We start from the raw sequence: 19,165 nt of genomic DNA, 5'->3' as shown, positions 1-19,165 counted from the left end.
GGCAAGGGAACAATCAGAGGGTGCTGTGGGCGGGTGTGATAGTCTGTGTGCCGGTCAAAATTACTGGTTTGACAGTATAATGTGCTTTTGTTTGTTGAGCCATTTCGATAACAAACAGGGATATCTTCTGACCAATCTCCTCAATGACCAGTGAGAAAACAGGCTGAGTCGTACACTGCTATTACTGACATGTGGCACTGCATTCGGGTGATCCTGGCAACAACTCCTCAGCTGTGTGGAAGGAGGAACTTGTCAGTGAGCGTAAACAGCTCTCTTGGCTCAGTTCTCCATGCTAAAATGCCCCAGTCCCACCCCCCAACCCCCGACACCCCATCTCCTTGTGCTGTGTGGCGTCAGCTGCAATGAGCTCCAGATGTGGCCTGGCACCCCTCCAGTCACGGTGCTGGATGTGGTTTGAAGGTAGTTTGGAAACACCACCCACCAGCGGACCCAATGAAAGTTCCTCAGACTGCAGCGAGATGTTTCAGTCGTGGGTTTGTATTTGTGCGGACTTCAGGAGCGCAGAAGGAGTGCAGTACTCGGCTCTGCACATCTGTGGAAGGCTGAGGGGAAACGGTATCTGCCTCTTGTATGTGCATGTGTTACTTATTGAACATGCTTTGAATAAGTGAGCAAGTGAGACAATAGTTAAAAGTATTTCCATCTGTTTGAAGAGATATGGAAATATCAACATCCTTTATTCACCCCAAGGGTTCCATCCTTTGTTCCCTTTGCATATAAATACTAGTTTAAAAAGCACTCAGAAATGTGCTCTGCATTTGATAACCTCAGAAAAGTTGAATCATCTCAGTCAGAGCAGCAAGATAAATGCTAGGAGCTGATAATACACTTAGAAAATGTTTTCTTTTAAATTGCTGCATTTAAAAAGACCTGTAAAATGTGTGGTGTTGAAACTATTGTTTAATTTAGCGCAATCTTCCATTATAGATCAGAATGATGCTCAGAGATGCATAAAAAATCACAGGTATAGGAAAAAACAGGAGCCAGAGATTCAATGTAGCTAGACAGTTGTGTTTTTAAAGGTCAACAAAAATATAGATTATCAAACATCAGCATCTGCAGGAGTGAAAAAGCTTTATACTAGAAGCAGCAGGCTGCAAGCTTTGCTATACTTGCAGAAACATAAAAGTACAGTAGCCACAGTTGAAACATGTTACTAGTACCAATCTAATATGTAAGGTAAGCACTAGTGTTACTGAAGACCTTGTTAAATTTAGCAACATGTCAAAGTGACCTGAAATCTGAAGCAGTTTAGAAAATAATCAAAAATGCTGCTGCAGTTCAATGTTCACTTGTTTGCTATTATTTCATCAATAACTCAGTGTGGTGGCAGATACATGATTCAGCTGAGCTTGTTGTCTTCCATGATTCTTTCCTAGATTGATACATTTCTCTCTCTCTAACAGTCCGTTCAGTTTTCCAGCAGTGAGCTGAGAGGATCGGATGAGGTCACTGTGTCTGAGCTGCCAGCTAATTCACATGCTGGACTGAAAAAAACACATGCTGCTTGTAAGACAATAGCTCCACCTGCTGCCAGAGATGGAAAAAAAAAAAAATCCAGAAGGATCGGGTCGCATACATTTGCCAGACAAAGTTAAACAAATAACCCAAAGATGGAAACCTCCAGTTTTAACACAAACTTCTGTGTCAAACATGGCACAAGTTCAAAGCATCTGATTAAGGCTGCAGGGAGAAATGTTTGTGTTTGCTGGGCACTGTTTGATTGATTTGTGAGGTTACATTTCATCATTTCATGTAGATTGGTTCTATGATGTTTTTCAAATTACTTTGATAAAACTGTGTTTATATGTAAGAAAAGAGGGAAAACACTCCTTAGAACACTCTGTTCCTTCTAAACTGGGCTGTTGTCCCTGTCCATCCATCAGCAGCAGGCGTGTTTACCACCCCCCTGCTCCTGGATTGAAATTAAATATCTGTATCCACTGCGAAACATCAACGAACCAACAGCCATTCAACCACTTACACCAAAGGAGATGATGAAGTACAAGTATTCACTTGATTTCCCTCCTCTCCATTACTTATCAGCTCTCAAACCCCAATTGAAAACCATAGTCATAGTTTGCTCTTGAAAATGAAAATGTCTTAATGGACAATTTAATTAACTGGAACTGTTTAAGTGGAATGAAACAACTACCTGATTAAAGTGCAACGTTTGGCAGGTTTCTAACTTATAATAAATGTATGTCTAACTTAATTAGCAGACAAGTAATGAAAGAGCAACCAAAAACAGGATGTTTATGTTTATAGTACAGAGAGCAGGAATATGTAATGCTGTGTTCACGCTGTGCCACTCAGTGGCTCTTTGCTGATGCTCATTTCAGATAAAAAATAATCCAGTATAGTGAATCCAGGTCGACATGATCTGGACTTAAGTGGACCTCGCCTTGTATGCTTAGAGGTCATGTCATTTGTCTGATCTTAACAACTCAGCATGTTCCAGTTGCTGTGTGTCCGTTGTCACCCAGGTGGCTTTAGAAGCTCCTGCAGATGTCCCCGCTGTGCCAGCTGGTAGGGGAGCTGGAGCCTCTTGTTGGCCCTGCTGCAGAGCGCTGGACACCGCTCAAGAAGCAGCTGACACACCTCTTCATGACCCCGTTCTGCAGCCTGCACCAGCATTCAACAGAGTAACAAATGCAGGCACTCTTAAAAATCATTGTCTCTCTGTAAAGGCTGTATTGTGTTACCATTGGCAGTGCTGTACCTTATGCAAAGGGGATGCACCGTCATCATCACAGAGCATTGGATCTGCCCTGTGGTCGACAAGGAGTCCAACTACATCCAGGTGGCCGCAGTAAGCTGCTCGATGCAGGGGTGTGGCACCGCCCAGTGTCTGGGGAGATGCACAAGCACCGTTGTCTAGGAGAAACTTGCAGACAGAAAGATGGCCACTGCGGCTGGCATAATGCTGGGGGGAAATACACAGAGATGAAGCCCAAATGTATATGTTAGCACAGAGGTCACTCTAAATGAAAACACATTCCCCCCCAAAAACACTCACCAGAGCTGTATATCCTGAAGAGTCTCTCAGGTTAGGGTCTGTGCCCTTCTGGGTCAGGGACTTAACCCTCTCCAAGTCCCCATCCATTGCAGCAGACCAGATACCTGCAGAGAAGAATGACACACAACATTCAGCACTAAGCTTCACTGACACAGTGGTCATGTCAGGAATAAAAGTAACTCGCAGTCTTTAAAAGGAAATGAAATATGCCTCTGTTTGAAACTGGAGACATCTTCAGTGAAAGAGAAGAGTCAGTACAGACTACAGAGAGAGTCAGCTCTATGCTTTAACTCAGCCACCATGCGCATTAATGCAAACCTCGTTCAAAATCCATTTCATTCAGCGTCTGGTGAACACTAGGAGACACTGGATGGGAACAACACGAGCACTGCTGTCTGTCCGACGCCATTGTGTTAATCCGCACAAATAGGGAAAGAAGTTATTCAAGCTGAGGCCGAAAACTTTAAATATTAGAGTTACTGATCTGAGTTACTATGAATAGCATCATGCAGTTTGAGCAACGTGTTTCCTCTTCTGTCTTTCGTGGTAGATATCAGCCTCCAAACGCGCGAGTCCAAGCTCTAAAGAAGTAAACTGAGGTTTAAACAAGTGACAATATGAGTCACATTAGAATTAAAATATATCCTATTTATTCTGTCTGTCACACAAAACCAGAACTGCAACTTTTCGCTTGCGGTAGAACACCGGACGCATGAAGATAGCGTACGTCCGTAGACCAATCACAGAGCCGCGGTGCGAAGGCTCCCTTTACGTGCCCTCGGTCCTTCCAGGTTTGTTTAGAGAAACAGGCGACAGCACATATTTTCAAACTATGGTGGCATGATGATAATGAAAGTTGCGCCACTTAATTAATGCAGCTGCTTATGCTGTTAACTATACCGTATAACAGTATTTTTATACATTAAAATACACGCCCCCCCGAGCCTCGTTGACATGGATTTCTGAGAATCCCATTTTCCTGCCTGCATCTAAACGCATCTTTTGTCTCGTGTTGTTGTCTGATGCAGCTAGCTAGCCAGTTTGACTCGGCAAACAAGTAGCTGGCTGAGGCTGCGTTGTTATTGAAATTATAGCAAAGTACCTATAACCAAAGCGCAAAAAGAATGAGAAGAGTTACGTTGTTTATTAACGGGACATCTAAAAATGGCAAGGTGGGTAATAGCTCAGGCTGTTCAGTGTGGGAGCTTGGGCCGCAGAATGACTGGCTTTTTCCATTGAGCATACGTGTTTCATTTTTATATGTAAAGTTAACTAATCCATCGTTCAATGCAACTACATATTATCAACATTTAGTCATGTGGAGTCGTGGGTTACTTTTTCCTTTGTTACATTGTTTCCCTGTGTAATATAAATGTAACAGCTAGCTCACTGCTATCTGCGACTCATTAATCTTGTATTAGACAGGAGTGACCCATTTTGTTTCAGACTTAAATCCCTAACAACCTCTATGTCATCTTTTCTTTCTTTTTTTTTTTTAGGTTGTAGCAGTTTACGGGGCCTTGTCCGACTTACTATCCGTAGCAAGCAATAAGTTAGGAATCAAAGCCTGTTGTTTATACAATGGAAAGGGTGGTCTTATAGATGACATTGCCCTTATAAGGTAAGCTCCCACTGTAAAAATAGATGTATTGCGAAATGATAATGGACTGATCACCTCATTGTGTGTGTCTGTGCTCCTAACAGAGATGACGACGTGCTGTACGTGTCAGAAGGAGATCCATTTATCGGTGAGTGCTGCAAGAGTCTCATCCACCCTCAGTTAAAGTGTTGACACATCTTCAGCAACACTTTCCTTCTCTTCTGAATATCACAGATCCTCAGAGTGAAGCCAAGCTCAGATCTGACCCACATGGAGCACACACTGATTGGCTGACCCTCAATATTGGTGGGCGTCTCTTCACCACTACCAGGTAGCCTGTCAAACACTGCTCAATCAAGGAAAGAGTGGAGATTTTGACACTACACCGTATTCACATTACATTTCTTATTTGCTGACTGTGTCTGTCTAATGTCCAGGAGCACCTTGGTCAGCAAGGAGCCAGAGAGTATGCTTGCACACATGTTTCGAGAGAAAGGTAATTTATGGCCACTGATCTGAACTGTCCAATCAACAAGCAGTCAGTTGTATGTGAGGCACCCTTTTGACAGGGTTCTGTCTACCTCTGTTTGCTCCAGATGTGTGGGGCAACAAGCAGGACGAGCATGGGGCTTACCTAATCGATCGCAGCCCTGAGTACTTTGAGCCGATCCTCAACTACCTGAGACACGGTCAGCTCATTATAAATGAAGGCATAAATATACGAGGTAAGTCTATCTGAATCACTCTGAAAAAGCTCATTATATTTCCACAATCATTTTCTGATGAAATTGGAACTGAAGCACAGATTGGTAGCGTTGTCTCAAATGTCCTCCAGGTGTCCTCGAGGAGGCTCGCTTCTTTGGGATTGAGCAGCTTGCAGAACAGCTGGAAGCAGCAATCAAGGTGATATGAAATGTGGAGGACAAACACCTCACATGTTAGTTACTGGATCTCTCCCTTGAATGCATTGTGACTAGGGCTGGGTATCGGTACTCGATACTTTTCAGGTAGGGGAGAGTGGGGTAAGTTGAGCCACTTTTTGTATTCAGGATCACTACATCAAGACAATTATAGTTTTGTTGCTAACTAACACATCTGCATATATTTCAGGATGTTTTGCATCCCTACAAATGAACAGAATGAGTGTAAATATAACTGTTTTTAAAATATAGCATGTTCAAAAAAAGTGGTCTTGTGACTCAACTATAGGAGTGGGGTAAATTGATAAACCCCCCCTTCTTTCCTTCCATCCATCTCCTACCTCCCCCTTTACTTAATATTTCACCCGTCCAGGCTACAGGTGAACACAAACTGCAGGGACTTCCTGCTGAGCCAACAACTCACTGAGATTCGGGGAGTTTTGCAATTACATGGCATCTTGGGAAGAATCCCAGATATTTTTCTTTGAAAGTAAAGTTCCTGTTTATAGGAACATACTTACTGTAATCACAAACATACAGAATCTTGATTTAATCATTTGGACATATACAGCCAAAATATATTCATTAAGTGTCATAGGATAGGTGGCTCAACTTACCCCTGGCCAAATGGATCAACTTACCCCACAGCTACCTTAGCTTGGGTTTATTGCTCTCACAGCTAAAATGGTGCAGTTTCATGCTAGGTTTACTACCTCATGTTGTAGCTCATAGATACCACAACCCATGTATAAAACACATTTACAATAATCTCTTTTGGTCTAAACACAATTCTCATAAAACTTATGATGGACAAAATTCACTCTCGAGAGTGAAACTTTTTTTTTTTGGTCATAAATGTTAAACCACTTTACTCACGTGGTTCTAATCTTCACAGACTCCATGAAATGATGCCTGCCTTCCAAATATTTGGTCACATGCTAACTTTTTCCTATAGTTTCCTAGAAACAAGGGGTGGGTCAACTTACCCACTGGCTCATCTTACCCCACTCTCCCCTACCGACCGAAACAACTCAGTACCAAGTAGTATCGAAACTGCGCCTGTCATTGTCAATCGATACCTGCAATCGATTCTTTGTGTACCCAGATCAAGAAAAAAATGACAGTTTCTATGGTTTTGCTCGCAGCCAATCGCTGCAAGTGTTCTTCGATTCAATGCTCGGTGTGATTGGTCCGCCACCGCAACAACAACAGTTTGTACAAAGATATTCAATAAATGGAAAGATACTCCATGAGCGGCTGCTCCAATGATATGAAATGGTATACACTTCCTGTCTCTCTAAATGGGCGTGGCCAACCGTCACCCCACCTCCTCTGTGATCATGTGTGTGGATTTATACAATTTGTAGGTAGATGAAAGTGAGATATTTATATTTTCTTATGATAACATTAAATATTTACACTACTAACAGTAATATTTAGCATGACAAAAATAATTTAAATCATTTTCACGGGAGTTCGCGGCCGTTTGTTTGACGTTGCCTAGGAGATCTGTGCCAAATCTCGCGAGAGTGTGTCGTAGAGACAGAGACATTTTCGTGTCAAACTGTTCAGAAGAGATGTGGTTTGTGAAAAATCAGTCCAAAATTTACTTCAGTGACTGTGGGGAGAAAGGCCCGACCATAATCTGTGTTCACGTTCAATTTTCCCATTGGAGTCAATACACTCCAGGCTGCCTCTGGTCTCCCTAAAGGGGCGTGGCCGTGCAGACGCCCACGTGACATGCATACAGGAAGCTGACTCGTCATGGAAGGTCTTGGCAAAGATATAAACCGTCTTTGGTCTTGGTTTATAAACCGTCTTTGGTTTGTAGGCGGTGAAGCGGGTCTCTCTCTTTTGTCCGTCTTTTGAAATGAGAAGCGGCACCTGAACCCCCCGCCACCAATGTCCACACACATACACCTTCTCTCTCTACCCCCCCCCCCCTTCTCTCCCCGTAGTGAAGCGGCGCTACCGCTAAATCACGACTGAACAGCTGTCTGTCATTTAAAAATGAAATCGCGGACAGTGAGACTCACCGTTACTGCTTCTGATCACAGCGGGACCACGAGGAAGTCTCCTCTCCCGGTGTAAACTATTAGGCCTAATTTACATGAATATTTTCCGGCCGCTTCTAATCCGAATCCGCACCTTGCAGAGTTTGCACTGCACCTCAGTTTCATTTGTTTTTTATTTGACAGTTTCACACAGAACTAGTGGAGTCTTTCCATGTTTCTCTGAGACATTTATATTTTTTCATACAAGATTGTCTCATAAACTATTTGATTTTTTAAAATTGTATTTTATTGAAGGACTATTCATTGCCCATCCCTAGTAAAAAAAAAATATTTTGAATCGGGAGGAGTGGTGACATTCATGTAACCGACTGCTTTCTTTTCACATGATGCGTAGCCTATTTAAGTACTTAATTGGTATCGGTATCGTGTTAAGGGTACTGGTATCGGTACTGGTATCGAACATTTTTAAACGATACCCAGCCCTAATTGTGACGTATATGGTTCCTTCCTACACAGAATACACAGCCACCTGAGGACCACTCTCCCATTTCCCGCAAGGAGTTTGTTCGCTTTCTTCTGGCAACGCCCACCAAATCAGAGCTCCGCTGTCAGGTACAACGTAGTAACACTATATTCATTTACTCCGTAATGTCACTATATTATCGAGTTTATGTTTGACACTATTACTCCTACTGTTTTTAGGGACTTAATTTCAGTGGTGCTGATCTGTCTCGACTTGATCTGCGCTACATAAATTTTAAGATGGCTAACCTGAGCCGCTGCAATCTGACACACGCCAACCTGTGCTGTTCCAACCTGGAGCGTGCCGATCTCTCTGGAGCCAACCTGGATGTAAGTCTGAAAACGCTTTTCTTGTCCGCACTAAATGATTCATATGCACATATAGTGTCAGCCGATGCAAAGTAAGTCAGTGCAGAATGAAGTCAAAATGTTCTCCACTCTGGGAAAGTGAACACCTCCTTCTTCTTCTAAGATGCATTGATTGTTTTTGTGTTATTTTAAATTGTTGGTGGGGGGCGAGACACCTGCTGTGACTGTCTGACAGTTGTGTGGAGAAAGGTCCGTTCTGTTGTGATACAGTTCAACTCTCACAATCACACCACTAGAAATTAACAAGCAGATGGTTTTTGATGGTGTCAAAAAGTTTGTAGTTCTCATGTCTAATAATGGCAAATGTGATTCCCTCAGTTTGGTAACATACCATGAGCTTGCATGACTGCAGTTGATATTTTGGTTTGCACTTCTCCAGGGCGCTAACCTACAAGGTGTTAAGATGCTCTGCTCCAATGCCGAGGGAGCTTCTCTCAAGGGATGCAATTTTGAAGATCCATCTGGACTGAAGGCGAACCTGGAAGGTAACCTGCCAAAAATGTTTGATCAAAGGAAAGCACATCCCACATTTGCAGCCATGAAGTAACAGAAACAAATGTTTTTGTGTCCAGGTGCTAACCTGAAAGGAGTTGACATGGAAGGAAGCCAGATGACTGGTATCAACCTACGCGTGGCAACTCTGAAAAATGCAAAGCTCAAGAACTGCAACCTGCGGGGGGCCACTTTAGCAGGGACTGATCTGGAGGTGAGTTACCTCTAAAAGTGCTCATGCTGACTCAGCTGGGAGCCGCATTTGCAGCAGCTGTTAGGGACAAAAAGAATGAAATGATTTTACAATTTTTTCGTGGCACCAGAACCTTTTGCCAAAATGGCTTTATCTCTGATGGCTCAGCAGCAGGATACGAGAATGTTATGATTATACACTTCTGTAGATGGATATCTGTGGACAGTGAATACAATGAAGTCTTATTCATCTTTGTTAGACTTGAATGGTTCTGACTTACGTTGTCTAGCTCTGAGACTCATGTTCTTAAGTCAATGAATGTGCTCCTTGGCAGAGATTTCAGTTTGATTTTGCTGGATTGTCAGATGGGCAAGTTTTTTGGGCGAACTTGTGTGGCGCCTTGTGTTTAGTGTATGCAGACCAACTTTCTTGTGGCAGTCATTAATGAATTTATCAGATTTTGTTCATTCCATTCTGCTATGACTGTCTGACAGTTGTGTGGAGAAAGGTCCGTTCTGTCGTGATACAGTTCAACTCTCACAATCACACCACTAGAAATTAACAAGCAGATGGTTTTTGATGGTGTCAAAAAGTTTGTAGTTCTCATGTCTAATAATGGCAAATGTGATTCCCTCAGTTTGGTAACATGTTCTTAAGTCAATGAATGTGCTCCTTGGCAGAGATTTCAGTTTGATTTTGCTGGATTGTCAGATGGGCAAGTTTTTTGGGCGAACTTGTGTGCCGCCTTGTGTTTAGTGTATGCAGACCAACTTTCTTAACCAAAAGTGTAAGTGGCAGTCATTAATGAATTTATCAGATTTTGTTCATTCCATTCTGGAGGATAAAATAACATTAACCATAAATGTGTAGGTTTTACAGAAGAGTAGCAGAATTAAGCTGTAGTACTACAGCTACAGTTATTAGTTGGTACACAGAAAAGTGATCAGCCTCAGTTTTGACGATTCATATTTGCATATATTTCTTGGTGTTAATAAAGTTTTTTGATAGAACAAGCAATCTAACTACATCAGCTTGCACTGTGGGAAATTGATCTGAACATTTTCACAGTTTTTACATTAACATTTCAGAAACTGAGATGATGAGTCAGCAAGTAATAAAAAATGACTGTTGCTGCCCTACATAGCACATTGTCTGGCATTAAAGCAGAAGTAAGTGGAATGTTTGTGTTAATATAAGTCTTAAATAGTTTTATCTTCCGACAGCAATCACTTACATAGAGTGTTTGGTCTGAAACACGGGTCTGTCAGTCACTCTGCTCTGCTGTAAGCCGAGGAGAAAACTTTCCTTGTTTCCTACAAACTTTATCCAATGAGGAGAGAAGACGGCATAAAGGGGCGGTCCTCTCTGTGTGTGCAGCCAAGGGATGCGCGTGAATGTGGTGACGTAGGGACGAGGGCGGGGACTGCTAACTCCATCGGCTGACAAGAAGTTAGCCAAAACCACCGGATCGCTTACTTCTGCTTTAAATGACCAGTATTTCCCAGTAAAATGTTTACATTTTTCAACCTGCTTCAGTCCAAATCCTCCTGTCTCACCATGTGGTCCCTGCTGCCCTTTGTTTTTCACAGAACTGTGACCTGTCTGGCTGTGATCTACAAGAAGCCAACCTGAGAGGGTCCAATGTGAAAGGAGCCATTTTCGAAGAGATGCTGACCCCTCTGCACATGTCACAGAGTGTCAGATAACTCACCACACCATCCAGTGTGGGTCACAGCCGGCTTCTTTAAAGCTCTTCTCCTCCAGTCGGCCTCTGGCCCATTACCCTCCTGTCAGCCTCTCTTTACCTGCCTGCAGCACGGGTAGCTGTATGCACATCCCTGGCATTCCACCAATATTATGTTAGCTTTAAATACCTTGCACTAGAATTTATCCAGGGTTGTTCATGTATGTATGGTAGGATGTTTTTAAATGTTCAGCTGCATATCACCAAAACAAAGTCATGTTTCTTCTAGTGTTTCTAGATATGTCTGGATGCAATCCAGTGATTATACTGACATGTTACGCTAATGGGAGTCAAAGTCAGATTATCCATGTGTGGTAAAGTTCAGAGCACCGAGCTTCACCGAATGCTGCTGTAGCAGAAATTGAAGGGGTCACTTACCAATAACTGTGTCATTATATATTCCTTTTTAAGTATGTAACTTAATTTTTGCTGGGTTCAACATATTTCAAAGGAAGCAATGCAAGCCAAAGCCATACAACAGCACAGTCTAAAAGGCTAAAAGTGATGTTAGTGCACCGTTAAACTATGCGGCAGGCTAGTTAATTCTAAACACAGCTTGGGTATGCAATACAGGATTTACAGCTGTGAGGTTTCTCCTTTCCTACTTTTAAATATTGTGATGTTTAAAAAAAAAAAAACTTTCCTTGTTTTACGCTCTGTGAATCTACCTCTTCTTTTGTTTAATCCAGTGTGAGTGATCCACGGTTGCATGCATTTGACTGTGGCACTACTTATTGTAATGTCTATGTATGCCATTCATTACCATTGGAGGAAATAATCCAACTTGTCGTGCTTTAACAGAAAGCCATTTTTAAGTGTTCATATTTGTCAAAGTGGGTTTACTTGGAAACATGATCCATGTATCAATGTATATCACTTAGTCATGCTTTGAACTTATTTGCACAAGTATATGTTAACTTGTAACATGTTATACCTTTTTCACCAAAAATGTTTGGTGCTTGTAATCTTTATGTAAGTCAAATCCAGTGCTTCCAAATCTTTCCAAAAAAGTGTCACTAGAGTGAGCAGGTGTTGTCAGCTGTATTGTTTAGGGTCTTCATTTCTTACTACAGTGTCCGTTTGCATGTGTGACGAGTTATACTCATCTACGACTGGTGAAGTTTCTTTAGCTGTAGCTCAAAGCTGCTCCGATGCAATACTAATCAATCACTCAGTACAATAGTAGGTACCCAGCCTGTGAGAATGAATGATGAAGGCAATCATGTGTATTTCACCTTGAGAGTGAAAATCAATTGAAGAGCTATGGTTATTTATTTTAATACATCTCACTGAATGCAATATGCGGAAAAGATTGGTTTGTGTTTGAGAGAGGGAGTGGTGTGGTCTCCCTATCTATGATTATTGCACTCGACCGTGGAAATATATGTATTTCCATAAATGACTGTTATAAATAAACTACAATGAAGAAGAAGTTTTCATTTGTTGTGTCTGAGTTGGAGATGAACGAGTGTTTTGTGCGTTTAAAATACACCATAAAAGTACCATAAAATGACCCGAAACAGCTGAAAATGGTTGATGGTTTGTGGGCAAAGCGTGCTCCAAAGTGAGCTTTTAAACAGCTCTGCAGGGCGCCAGTAAGTGTAGCTTTATCCCACTTTGTCACCCCCTGTAGTGATGTGTTGGGTAAAGTGAAATGGAAGTATCACAGGCTTATATAAAGCTTGGGAAATAGTTTGCAGGAGCACTCACAAAGGACTACAGAGGAACAAATCGGAGACGCTGCTTTCTGCAGAGAAGGTAAAAAACAAACAAACAAAAAAATCTGTGATCGACTGAGAGCCAACAGAGTCTGGGGTTAAACCAAAGAAAATTTCTGGTGTCCGTGTTATTTTTCCACAGAATGGGTATAAAAACCTTGGCACTATGGCTGCTGCTTGTGGGGACACTGGTGCCACAGCACTGCTGTCAGCACTGGTCATATGGACTGAGCCCAGGAGGAAAGAGGGAACTGGATAGTCTCTCAGACACACTGGCCAATGTAAGCATTCATCAGTCTCAATGCTCCTTAAACACTGGACTCTTCTATTTCCTTCTGTACATATTCATTGTGATGTTTTTTTTTTTCTGAACAGATAGTTGAAGCGGCTCCACATGTGGAGAGACCCTGCAGCATTTGGAGCTGTGCAGAAGAATCACCTTTTGCCAAAATTTACAGAATGAAAGGATTACTTGTAAGTGTTGCTAATTTGTCGTTTATATATTTGATTATTCTCTCCTATAAACCTACGGACATTGTCAAAATATTGAGAGTAAATCTCTGAAAATCTTGACAATATTCGTAGGTTTATAGGTTTATAAAAGGTTAAATACCTTTAAGCTCTGGTCATTTGAGGTTTGAATTTATTCTCCAATTTTCTCACTGTTCTCTTTCAGGGCAGCGTCACTGACAGCGAGAATGGACACAGAACATATAAAAAATGATGATGACTTCATTCTACGAATAATTTTTATAAACATAAGACAGTTGTTGTGATGTTTGCATAGCATTTGTTTAATACACTTTTACTGCTATGCTGCTCTGTCTCCAAGTTTGTTCACTGACCACGAACATTTACATGGTGTTTTTAAATGTTTGTTTTTGGTTCAACTTGGTTTATGATTAATTCTGCTGTGTCTGAAAAAAAAAAACATTATGGTGGCTTCAGGTGATGATGATACATGCAAACTTGAAACCATCACAACACTTATCAAAATGTTGATGTCCCAATCATAAAAAAAGACTATTTATCACTACATCATGACATGCACGCTTTTAGTCCTTTATTATAGCAGTAATTCCATGTTTGTTTTCGTTTGTGTGAAAAATCCGTGTACATCTGCCTGACAAATAACTGACACATAAACATCTTTCAAAGTGTGTAAAACCACCTCTGTTGTAGCTCCTCTGGATATTTACTGCAGTTATGGTTTTGTTAGTTTGATGGCAAGTTATCAATATGTAAATGTATTTGAGTTCTGCATGGCCTTGTTGACTTTCTTAAATGACAAAGTTGTTACTGCACAGTGACTTTAGCAAATAAAAAAGGACAAGTTATGAGTCCCTCTTGTATATATGGTGGACCCTTGACAGTTTTGTGAGATGAAGGCACTTATTTATGATGGTTAATGTTCAGGTTATGGCAAGAGAATGTAAAATATCCTCACAGCTACAGTAAAGTAGATGAGTGTGTGTGTGCAGTTATAAAATGAGCTCCCTGTGATGTAATTATTTTAGAACTATCTGTTAGTTAACACAACAATCACTTTAGTGCAGAGTGAAATCCTACACAGCTGCTGGCCAGTCCCTTGTTTCTTTATGCTGCTGGTGTGGAGGGAAGAAGCAAAAGCAGAGGAGGTCAGGTTTTATTCACATGGATATGAAGACTGGACACGATGAAGAGGAGGTTGCAATGACTCAGTTTGATTTGAAACTGGAGGTGATGAAGAGGACGACTCATTGATGTGAATATGAAGATTGGGGATGACGAAGAGCAAGGCAAGATGTTCTTGACGGCAAACACGCTTGTAGCTCAACATTTCCTACAAACTACTTCATTTGTATCTTTTATACGTTTATACATCAAAACTCTACGGCAGGTTTGCAAAAGGTCATATAAAAGGTCAGCCACAACATTTCATTGTTTCAAAACCTAATTTTGTGTCAGGTGATTTGCCAGTGCAACCAAAATGACATTTATTTATTTTTATTGATTTAGTTGAATGGTAAAGATGTTTTTTTTTTAAACCAGGATAGTCACAAAATACACTGCCATAAATGTATATCCTTGTGGAAAAAAAAGCTATATGAACAACAACAAAAAAGCTTGATTGGATATGAAAACTCATGAAAAAAACAAACATGTGGCAGTTTAATAAACTAAACTAAACAAAAATGTACTTTTTCAGCAGAACACTAGTGTCTTGTGTGTGTCTTTTTGGTTTGACCAATCTTGTGTGGTGCACCCATCCCCTGCAATGACCTACTGGGATCATGTTATAAAAAAAAGTGATTAGGCTGTGGGAAAGATTCATCTGTGTGTGTGTGTGTGTGTGTGTACTTCCAAAACAGGATTGTGATTGATGATTGTGGCGGGTCCTCAGCCAATCTTCTGTAACAGACAGTCCACCATATAACATGAATGTCTGACTGATTTGGATAACTGGTCGGATCATTTTGTATATGATGATCAAATGATAAATAATATTTCAAACCCTGTGAAGATTCTGACAATTTCATTGATAATCAACTAATGAGTAGGCTATCGATCAGAGACGTGTAAATGATTTTCATGTACTCATTCTTTTGCACACATGCTGCAATTTGAGAAATTCTAATTTGTGGTGAGCCAAAACTAATTGTTCAGAGATTTGATCATAATGTTTTGAAAAGATGTGTTTCTAAAATTAAGCCAAGGCAAATGAAAAGTTCTCCAATCAATCAATAAAGTAATTCTGAACCTGATTCTGATTTTTTTTTTTTTTTTTTTTTTTTTTAGAAAAAGAAAAGAAGGTGAGTTTTTAAACATGATTAGTTAAGAAGCCACTTGTGTATATATACCAACTAAAATGGAAACAAAAGAAACAATTAGAGGTCATGTAAGAAAGGTTGCAATGATCTGATCAGCTAGGATATAAAGAAAGAAGATCATAAAGAGAACAGGTTTTGATTCACATGAATATGAACTGGCTGACTGGAGGAGATGAAGAGGAGGTCCCTGTGAATCTGGATTTGAAGGCAGTAGGTGATGAAGAGGAGGCTGTTTTGATTCACATGGACACAAAGACTGGAAGTGATAAAGAGGAGGTATTTTTAATTCCCCTGGATTTGAAGACTGGACATGATGAAGAAGAGGTCATTGTGACTGTCATGGATATAAAGACAGAAGGTGATGAAGAGGAGGTTGTTGGACAGGAAGACTGGAGGTGAACGGAAGGAAAGACTTTACACTTTACAGCAGGAGAGAGAACACATTTTTAGTGCAACTTGATTGGCTCGTTGAGATTGTATCGAGATCTGATTGGTTGCCAGAGGTGACTGTGCCTCTGCCCAGTAGACAGGCCTCTTCCCTGTCTGTTTTCATCATCTACTGTATAACCCACCTCTTCTCTTTGGCCTTTGACACCATGTGAGATGTTACTTTTGTATTGTTTGTATCTGTTATCTATTTTATGTTGTGAGTTTTGTATTATTATGTCTTTATATATTCCATTGTACAGCACCTTGGTCCACAGTGGCGTTTTAAAGTGCCTAATAAATAAAGTTGGTATGGTATGGTATGGTATATTCTATAGGCCTAAATAATATTCTAATATAAGAATGAAGAAGAATATGTACATGTGGTAGGTGGCACCGAATGTGTGTTCTTTTTGAACTGACATGGATTTAACCACACTTGGTCAACATTGTAGCAACAGACAGCCTACTTCCTTTACCTCCACTCTTCTTGTGCTTAACATTTCAAATCCATCCATACTATCTCTGTCTCAGTCTTTCCTTTCCATCATCTTGTCCCTTTACCTCTCTGTACTTGCTGCCTGCCTTTTCTACTTGCTTCTCCAGTCCACCAATCTTATACTTTGTCTTCTCTCTCCCTCCATCCTGTATTTTCCAGTCTTCCCATATCTCTGACCTCTACTGTTCCATCTTTCTCCGACCTTTTATCTCCCTCCGTCCTTTCCCTTTACAGCATGCCTTCTCTTTTGTCTTTGTCCCTTTTACTCCTCACCCTCACTTCACATCCCTCCATTGCCCATCCACTGCTATTTGACTTGTCTCCTTCATCTCTATATGCTTTTGACCTTTCTCCACTTTATTTTCCCACTCTTTCATCCACCCTTCCTCTCTTTCATCTTTGTCATGCAGCAGATTTAGTAATTTTCTCACACATTTACTTTTCTGCATCCTCTCCTCCTTCTTCCTCTACCCCGGCATTCATTTTCCTTCTAGCAGCCTTTCTTCCAGTTTTTCTGAATTGCTAAAACATTCATTCCTGTTGTGTGAATCAATTGCTAATTGTCTAAACTCATTTAGTGAACTGAACATTCTTTTGACAAAACCATGCACCAAGCAATTGGCAAAAACTGTACCAAAGTTTATGTTTGTTGGATTCAGAGGAAATGCTGAATCCACTGAGTTGTGGAATCTTTTTTTTTCTTGGTGTAGTGTGTAATCACTGCTCATATGTGTTTCTTTTTTGACTGCTTAGTGCAAGATCTGAAAACATTGTTCAGCTTTGAGCGCATGTAAAACTATTTTGAGGCGACGGTTTGATTTTGCAAAAACAATCAGAGGTTTTGTGACTGCGGTTTGAGGAAAGAGTTTTGTGTTGGGGGGGGACAGGAGGATTCAAAACGGATGTAAAAACTGTAATTCAACCCTCCACATTCTGTCCTTTATCCATCCACATCATCTCTCTACGTTTTGCATCCCTCTCATTTCTCTATCTCCCTTCTTGCTCTTTTCCCTTCAACTTCATGGGCAAGTTGGCCAACACAGTGTCTCTGAGTTTAGCACTAGAAACTCATATCTTTTCTGTCCGTCTTCTTTCTGGGATAGGTGGGTAGAGTTCACATTTTGTACTTGTGTTTATGTGAATTCCCTCCAGGCTCTCTGGCTTTCTCCCATAACCCCAAAACATATACAGATACAGATTTAAATGTGTATCTCACCTGATATTAAAATCCTGGTTTTGCTTGAAGAGTCTAATCTGAGTGTAACATATGGGTGACTTAACAATATGAGAAATCACTGTCCAATTTTCACATTGCACACATCACAAAGAACAAAAGCTTTGCTTCAAAAACAAGCATGTGACCTTTAGCCTTTCTTTCTTGGGATGCCCTGACATATATTACTGGTTATAACAATAATTCAGCTTGTTAAATGAGCTCAGTACAGAGTATATCATTTCTTAAAGGCAAAGCTTTCACAGTAAACGGTACAGGTCTGAATAAATATAACCTGTTGGCCTACGGTTACATTATTTTACATAATGCAGACAACTGGGATGGCCTTGAGATGCTGCAGTGGGTTGTAGGCTTGTGTCTCTTCTTTCTCTGCTGCTTGTGTTTTGTGTCCTCTGTAGCATCCTGGTAGGTGGACTTACATCGACACATGGATACCTGCACAGTCTGCTGAAAAGATGTTAGAATCTGGGAAGTTCCTGGCTGCCACCATCATCTGCGACCTGAAGTGTCGACTCATCTAACCACCAGTGTGGTGCACTGCAACCACTGCCAACATGAAGCAAAGGCTGGACCACACTGTGACATCTGCCCATCCACCATTTCATTAATTCTGTTTCCAAGTAATGTGATTATTAGGTTTTGCCAGTAAAACGGTGTACATTTCTCTCCTTTTGCAATTGGTCCAATGCCATACTGCATCTCTGAGTAGTATATCTTACAGCACACTGATTGTGTCTACCTCCACCCAACAGTGGCGTGAGAGGGCAGATTACCCTGTGGTTTAGGAGATGTTGTGCCATTAAAAAAAAGGGTTTCAGCTTGCTGTAGTAATTCAGGTGAAGTGAAATGGACATAGAGAGAGGAACTCAGTAAGTGGGGCGGGGGCAGTCAGTGTACTCAGAGAAAGTATAATGTGTTCTTTAGAAAGAATAAGCCAAGCACATGAACTTTTATATTGGAAAGGCTGTTAAGTAAAACTTGACCTGAATATCAATCAGGAGTTCAGTGCTCAGGCAGCAGAGGGCACCAGAAACCTGGATGAAACTGCATCCATGAGGTCTCTACTCCTTTGTTGCTGTGGTAATTAAGTGCCTGTTGAGAAAACCCAAACTTTCTACTAAATATACAATCTGTCTGACTGCTGCTCAGGTTTTATCAACACAGTTTTTAATAAACCTGGATCAAATCCTGTCCACGCTAATTTATTGTAATCTACTGTACTTTATTGTATTTGTTCACTATGAGAACATGTGTCTGAGGCCAATTAATTGTATTGTAACAACTCATTGTTTGCTTGGCTCGTTTCACGTACACTCAACAATCTCCTTGGGATTATAAAAGTGATTATTCATGGACGGATAAGCAACATGAAAATTATTTGTGCAGGCGACACATGTGTTTGTGTTTGCCAATATGGAATTTAAACAAAGTGAAAAACAAATCGAAGTGTATTAATCATGGAGATTTGACAGTGATACAACAGCCTGTAATATCCTGCTGACCAGAATATGGGGTAGCCACATTCTTATCTTCAATGGAAAGTGTGTTTTTCAAAGTAGTTCAAGCCGTCATTCAGCAAACAC

The 19,165-nt window shown here is 40.8% G+C and overlaps 3 protein-coding genes across 3 annotated transcripts; 2 read left to right on the top strand and 1 right to left on the bottom strand.

The window, feature by feature from the left end:
* Window positions 1-648: 648 nt before the first annotated feature.
* Window positions 649-3,760, bottom strand: ankrd39 (ankyrin repeat domain 39). The gene is made up of 4 exons (XM_085787462.1): window positions 3,359-3,760; window positions 3,041-3,144; window positions 2,744-2,947; window positions 649-2,646 (listed from the first exon to the last, which is right to left on the bottom strand). The coding sequence occupies exons 1-4, from the start codon at window positions 3,447-3,449 to the stop codon at window positions 2,500-2,502; spliced, it is 546 nt and encodes a 181-aa protein (XP_085643588.1). The 5' UTR covers window positions 3,450-3,760; the 3' UTR covers window positions 649-2,499.
* A 278-nt stretch (window positions 3,761-4,038) lies between these two features.
* kctd9a (potassium channel tetramerization domain containing 9a) lies at window positions 4,039-12,328 on the top strand. Its single transcript, XM_085787464.1, has 12 exons — window positions 4,039-4,212; window positions 4,540-4,661; window positions 4,745-4,788; window positions 4,875-4,971; window positions 5,078-5,136; window positions 5,237-5,365; window positions 5,476-5,543; window positions 8,092-8,187; window positions 8,278-8,427; window positions 8,846-8,951; window positions 9,039-9,172; window positions 10,741-12,328. The coding sequence occupies exons 1-12, from the start codon at window positions 4,165-4,167 to the stop codon at window positions 10,855-10,857; spliced, it is 1,170 nt and encodes a 389-aa protein (XP_085643590.1). The 5' UTR covers window positions 4,039-4,164; the 3' UTR covers window positions 10,858-12,328.
* A 302-nt stretch (window positions 12,329-12,630) lies between these two features.
* Window positions 12,631-13,427, top strand: LOC146981884 (progonadoliberin-1-like). The gene is made up of 4 exons (XM_085788215.1): window positions 12,631-12,653; window positions 12,756-12,894; window positions 12,989-13,087; window positions 13,290-13,427. The coding sequence occupies exons 2-4, from the start codon at window positions 12,757-12,759 to the stop codon at window positions 13,335-13,337; spliced, it is 285 nt and encodes a 94-aa protein (XP_085644341.1). The 5' UTR covers window positions 12,631-12,653; window position 12,756; the 3' UTR covers window positions 13,338-13,427.
* The last annotated feature ends 5,738 nt before the right edge of the window (window positions 13,428-19,165 follow it).

Source organism: Trachurus japonicus, chromosome 9 (genome assembly GCF_045865225.1).
Source record: "Trachurus japonicus isolate A0001 chromosome 9, Traja_1.0".
Classification (NCBI taxonomy): Eukaryota; Metazoa; Chordata; class Actinopteri; order Carangiformes; family Carangidae; genus Trachurus; species Trachurus japonicus.
This window is presented reverse-complemented; position numbering and strand designations above follow the sequence as displayed.